The sequence below is a fragment of the Eublepharis macularius genome, chromosome 15 (genome assembly GCF_028583425.1).
Source record: "Eublepharis macularius isolate TG4126 chromosome 15, MPM_Emac_v1.0, whole genome shotgun sequence".
NCBI lineage: Eukaryota > Metazoa > Chordata > Lepidosauria > Squamata > Eublepharidae > Eublepharis > Eublepharis macularius.
The window spans coordinates 28,433,448-28,439,447 of record NC_072804.1 but is presented as its reverse complement, the minus strand read 5'-3'; the positions used below and the strand labels follow the sequence as shown (position 1 = coordinate 28,439,447).

Here is a 6,000-nt window from a genome sequence, read left to right as displayed (position 1 = left end):
AGGCAGGAGGGGAGGCCCGAGGGGGAGGGGGAGGCCAGCGAGGGTGGGTGGGAAGAGGAGGGCCATTGTCTCTTCGAAATTTGGGAAGGTTTGGGAAGCCGGGGGCCTGCCCACGGCTATTGTTGAAGTGAAGATGTAGCCGGCCTTTCTCTCGCTCTCTCTCGTCTCCCCTCCTCTGTTTGAAGCTTCCTCCTCCGACCCTCCCTCCCCGCCCTCCCCTCTTTTTGGGGGGCCGAGCGCTGCTGAGACCCTCTTCCAAGGCTGGCAGGCAGAGCCGAGGGGAGGCCGCCGTTTCCACCAGGGGTGCAGGATGGGCTCCGTTTCCAACCAGCAGTTTGAAGGTTAAGTGATTTTTGTTTGTTCTCGCCCCTCAATTCTTTTCGAACCCCACTCTCCTCCTCTGCCATTCCTTCTGCCTCCTCCAGGCCCCCTTCCAAAATTTCTTTATTGAAAATGAGCTGGGGGGGGGGGTTAGTTTGTAGTACATAAGTTTTGTTTTAAGGGAAAATTTGGCTCTTAAAAAAAGATCCCTTTAGGGTGGGAGAGGAAGAGAGCTTTCATCCCCCCTCCCCAATGGAAAACACAGTTTTAAAAAATTGTGGTCGCAAGAAGAAAACCGAGCCCCTTTCTCGGTTCAACATGTGCTTGAGATGGGGCGGGCGGCGGAGGGCGCTCAGGAAAGTTTGGGGCGCTTCTGAAGAGGGTAGATTTAACAAAAAGGTTTCAAAGTTGCCCGGCTCCTTTTGAAGTGTGTTCCCTTAAAGCATCAACTGGGGGGGGGGGCTTGACGCCCCACTCCCAGCAAAGTCTGGAGAGGCGTTTAAAAACGGGTGACCGGCTCTCCTCCCCCCCTCCGGTCTACCTTCCCACAATTTGGAAACGCCGTGCGGGAAAATGGGCCGCCTCCCCACGGGATCTGGTGGCTCCGGGGGCGCCCCGTTCCCCCCGGGTGGGGACTGCCGCCTGGCTCGGAAGAAACCGCCCGGCGTGCCGCCCCCTCCTAGGCCTTAGGCCGGGGATCCCGTTGCGTCACGCCGGGCCAGGGGCTCCGCTCCCCCCTCCCCGCAGCCGAAGCTCCGGATGGTCTGTGCGGGTCCGCCGTGCGCTCGGCCCGGCTGGAAGCCCCGGCTGGGCCCCGGCTGATGATCCGCGTGTATGTCCGCAGGGGGCTGCGCCAAAGGGGGCGAGGAAGAGCCCGCGGGGGACTCGCCCCGGCCGGAGGAGGCCGGCCAGCCGCTGCTGCGCGGCGCCGGGATCTGCAAGTGGTTCAACGTGCGGATGGGCTTCGGCTTCCTCTCCATGACCACCAAGGAGGGCATCGCGCTCGACCCCCCCGTCGACGTCTTCGTGCACCAGGTAAGGGCCGCGGCCGGGCCGGGGCCTCCTGCGCGCCACGCTGGCCGAGGGGCCGGGCCGAGCTGCCCCGATCGTGGCGCCTCTGGGCCTCTCCCGCTAGGGCGCCTGGGCCGGGCCCAGAGGGAGGCTGCAGGCGGCGGAGCTGGGCTGGATTCCCACCCCCTCGACGCTCGCTCGGGAATCCGGTCCCGGGGCATAACAGGGCGGTCCTAGGCAGAGTTTCTGCGGGCTGAAGCCAGCGATGGAGGTGGGAGCAACTCTGTAAAGAGGCGTCGCGTTGTGAAAGTGGAGCCCCCCTGGAAAGGGGACGCGCCGCTCGGTGGACTTAGCGGGAGTTTGGGGCAGAAGCCACGCCAGGGCTTGTCAAGGGCAGGCCTCTCCTCCATTCTGGGGCAGGGGAAGGAAGGTGGTTGGGCCACGACCTTAACTTGGATGGGACCCAGTTGGAATGACTGCCTTAAAGAAGTTTCAACCTGTGCTGCCTGTTTTCAGCCTGAAAAGTAGGAAAGATGATGGCCTGAATTTATGCCCTTCCCCTGAACAGCATGGAAAGGGTGTTTCCGATTTCAGGGGGATGATGTTGATTCCAAAACATCTCACTGAATGGTCTGGTGAATTTAGATCAAGATGAGTAACCGTCTGCAGCGGTAAAAAAGAGCAAGAGTCCAGTAGCACCTAGAAGACTAACAAAATTCGTGGTTGGTGTGAGCTTTCAGAAGTGAGCTGTGACTAACAAAAGCTCCTACCCTACTACAAATTTCGTTAGTCTTATAGGTGCTACTGGACTCCTGCTCTTTTCTACTGGTTAATTTAGTTTTGCTTTATGGGGGAGGGGGGTCGAAGCCACCAAGGGTGCAATGTGAAATGTCCCTTTTTGTCCCTGATGGTGTGTTGCTCCTCCCCATGTATGAGCCAGCATGCCCATGATACCCCCCACAAAGATCTTGCTGCTACTTTCAGTGTTTGGGAAGAATTGCACTACAAAAAAGCCCCCCCCCCCTTTAAAAAACGTTTCTCGTTTGATTTGGCAATGCCAAGTGTTTCTGATGGTAATTTTTATTTTGATGGTTTCCGTTCTGGCAACTTTTTAGGGCTGTAATGTAGTTTCACTCAAAAGTTTAAATACATTCCGGGTGGCCGTGTTGGTCTGTAGTAGAAAAAAGCAAGACTTGGACCCAGTAGCACCTTAAAGACTGACGAGATTTCCAGGGTGTGAACTTGCAAGTCAGAGCTCCTTTTGCTCAGATGGCTGGTTGGCTGATGAATGGAGTGGAAAAGGATAATAGATTTGGGACTGATGAAAGAGAGTCCCTTTTCTGTATGCTGGAATTCCCTACCCATGAGATGGGAATTGCGAGCAGAAATGCAAAGGATTAGACAAACGTGGTCTATCATGATAGCTAAATGGAACCTACATGTGAAGAGGCAGCAAACCACTAAATATCAGTTGCTGGGGGTCAAAAGCAGGAGAAGGCCTTGGGGAAGGCAGCTCTTTTTGGAATGTTCATCTTGATGGATATTGGTCTCATCTTGCAAGGCAGTTCTTATGAGAATCAATTTTCCAGTTTTAATGTTGGCATGTTCCATGGCCTCTTTTGAACCAACTATATTGGGAAAGTAGGGCACTTTGGTATAGTTGTGTTTAAGAAAAGATATTAAATTACTTTTGGGCTTCCTTTGGGGGACCCCATAGGAATCACTTTTGTTGGGGAAAATGTGTTTGCGCTAATGAGAAGTCTGTTATATACATTTTGCCCCTTCTAAGGAAAATATAGTCTGGGAGGAAGTTGCTGTGATCTGAAGATCTGTCTTTGCTTTCTCAAAAATTATCCCTGTCCTGAGCCACTGCAGTTGATGTTGAGGTGTGGACTTCGCTTTTTGAGGCATCAATTTGAGCATCAAGGAATCAGCACACACTTTAATTTTAGGTAGAAAATGGAACAATAAATATTGCTCATGAGTCAATCTTACTTAAACTAGTTACTCTTGCTACTATGTAAACTTACTTTCAAAAAAGGGAGTCTTTTAACTTTAGCAGTTTACCAATAGTTGGGATACAGCACCAAGCTCATTTTTGCTGGGGAGGTGAATAATACCATTTCCCACCATCCCAAATTTATTCCTGTCATAGAACTTGGAGATGTATCATTTGTTTATATCTTAATATGGCTCTTGGTTGGTAATGTGAGCTAAATACTGCTTGCTTAACTACTGTGGGAAAATCTGATTTACTAGTGCTTTAAAGAGAAATTGCATTTTTTAAAGGGGGGGGGGAAGCTTGTGCAAATCTCCATATGTTATTATTTAGCCAGACAAAATAACTTGATTTCTTTTAATTTTGTAAACGTTAACCTGTGATACACTGAAAAGTGTTGGTGTAAAAGCAAGGCACCAGACTATATAAAGTTGATGTGTGATGAATCAGGTCCTAAAAGACCTTGAATGGAGTCTGGAACCCAATTGCTGAGTACCCCTTTTAATGGTGCTACTCTAGAAAAAGGAGTGTAAAGTGTGGAGCTTTGTGTATTACAGAGTAGTCTTCGGTGGAGGCGTCCTGTGACTGCTTTAAGACAAACACTTTCTTATTCTAACTTTAGCTTTCATGGACTAGAGCTGTTTGACAAGGTGAACTTCAGTCCATAAAAGCTTTTGCTGGAATAAACGCATGTTAGTTTTTAAACTGCTGCATAATTCCTGTTTGTTTCTGCGTTACGTATGGAAACATAAAGAAAGAAGAAATCTTTTTTGACGCCAACTGGTCTGGACTTCCCTAGGGTTTTGTTTGGCTTCCCTGTAGGCAGATGGTAAAACTAAAAGAATGAATGGATGTGACCCCTGATTTTGGCATTTTTCTCTCCCCTCCCTTCACCAATCCCCAGAGCATGGCTTCAGTTCAGGGCTTGGCTATATTGATGGAAAAGCCCAGAGGGAATTAGCTGGGAATGCTGATTTCCCTGTTCCTCTTGGGAGGGATGCAAATTGTGGTATGAGTATAGGGAAGAAAGGACAATTGCTTTAAAGGTTTAGTCATATTTGTATGACTGAAGTTTGGGGCAGCTCCTATTTTTGCAGCGGGGTTCTGTATCTCGAGTGCCAATGTTTTATCTTCAAGAAAGAGCTTGGATTTTTTTATCCATTGCACTGGGTTGATTTTGTGGAATTCAGTGCGACCCTCCAGGTAATGGAGACTGTGGGCGGGACACCTCTATTCTCTCCAGCATTTATTGCCCCCAGACAGTCTAGTTTTCTGATTGCTGCCCACTGATAGTCTTGCACAAAAAATAATTAGCCAGGGTATTTCTGGCCATTGTAATGCTCTTTCTTTCTCACCCCCAACCCTTCTAGGGAAAAATGCAACCCTACATTAGTTTCTTTCCTTTTAGCTTGTATGATGTGTCTCTTTTTGGTGTGGAAAGGATTCCAAAGTGCTAGCCACCACCCACTGATGCAGTTCACTCTGCTACTGTGAGTCCATCTTTAATGGCATGGTTGGGACCTGGTGAACTCATGTTGCTCATCGATGAGCCCATGTGCTCCGAGCATTATGAGAAAGAGAACGCAACACATCTACACCTTCTCTATTCTTGTAGCAAGGGACATTGTTTGATTTCTTGCAGAGTGTTCAGCTCGTGACTTCCTGAAGCATTGCTCATTTTCTCTGTACCATTTTTGACAAACCAAGAAGGCATTTGTCCTTCAGGATGAAGATTTGCTACAATTGCCTTAGCATGTTTGATCAAGAAATGGCTGGCTGTGCACCGTATGGTGCCTTAATGTTCATGTGCACTAGAATTAATATCTGACTCTCTGCACAACTCTAGCATCTCCCGCTGAAAATATTTTAATAAGACATCCCTTACAGGAAAAATTAGGGACGAAACAAAATAGCAATTTACTAGGGCAAGCTCACTGGGATAGTTACGGGTAAATAAGGACCGTTGGCGCATATGGCTTGGAGTCTCAAGCCATATGCAGACCTCTATCCCCCAGGCTATTCCTGCAGGTCCCATGTTCCCCAGGAACGACATTTGGGGCTGGAGTTCTAGGGGAAAGGTGGGAAAACTGGACTGTGTGGATCTGTTCATCTGTGGGAATTTTGTGTGTGTGGGATGTGTGTGTCTAAGACTCTGTATTTGACAGAGCACTTCCTAGTTGAGCAATCCTTATATATCTTTCGGCTGTAAAGAGTAAGGCAGTGGTTTTCAAACAGTATTTTGGGAAACTGTGTGTTTCCCTGGAAGCTAATCAGGGTTTCTCAGGAGGCAGATCAGTAATTGTAGACAAGCTTCCCTGAAAGACAGCTTGCCTATCTCTTCCTATTTATTATACCTTCTGAATGCTAAATACAGCAGAGTGGTTGTTGTGACCCATGGAGTATTTCTCAGTTCATGTGGTCCAGCAGGCAGGCCTTTGTGAACAGAACATGTGCTCTAAAATCCTGTGCCACATGCAGGAAATCTATGGTGGATGTTTTGGAGTCTCAGCAGGAAAGCTGTTATTGCAAGTGTTCCTTGAATCTGTGTTTTTTAAAAAAAAAATTGAGTAGGAAAAGGTTCAGCCCGTTTTATGGATAACTGAGGGCTACTGTGCCTTTGTTATTTATTGCTCTGCTTTCTCAGTCCAGTTCAACATGTCAAAGTTCAC

At 48.5% G+C, this 6,000-nt stretch overlaps 1 protein-coding gene across 1 annotated transcript in view; it reads left to right on the top strand.

The window, feature by feature from the left end:
- The first annotated feature begins 310 nt into the window (after window positions 1–310).
- LIN28A (lin-28 homolog A) overlaps window positions 311–6,000 on the top strand; it is a 52,869-nt gene continuing 47,179 nt past the window's right edge. The window contains exons 1-2 of the mRNA XM_054999731.1: window positions 311–341; window positions 1,166–1,356. Coding sequence (XP_054855706.1) covers window positions 311–341; window positions 1,166–1,356 — 222 coding nt within the window. The remainder of the gene's footprint in view (window positions 342–1,165; window positions 1,357–6,000) is intronic.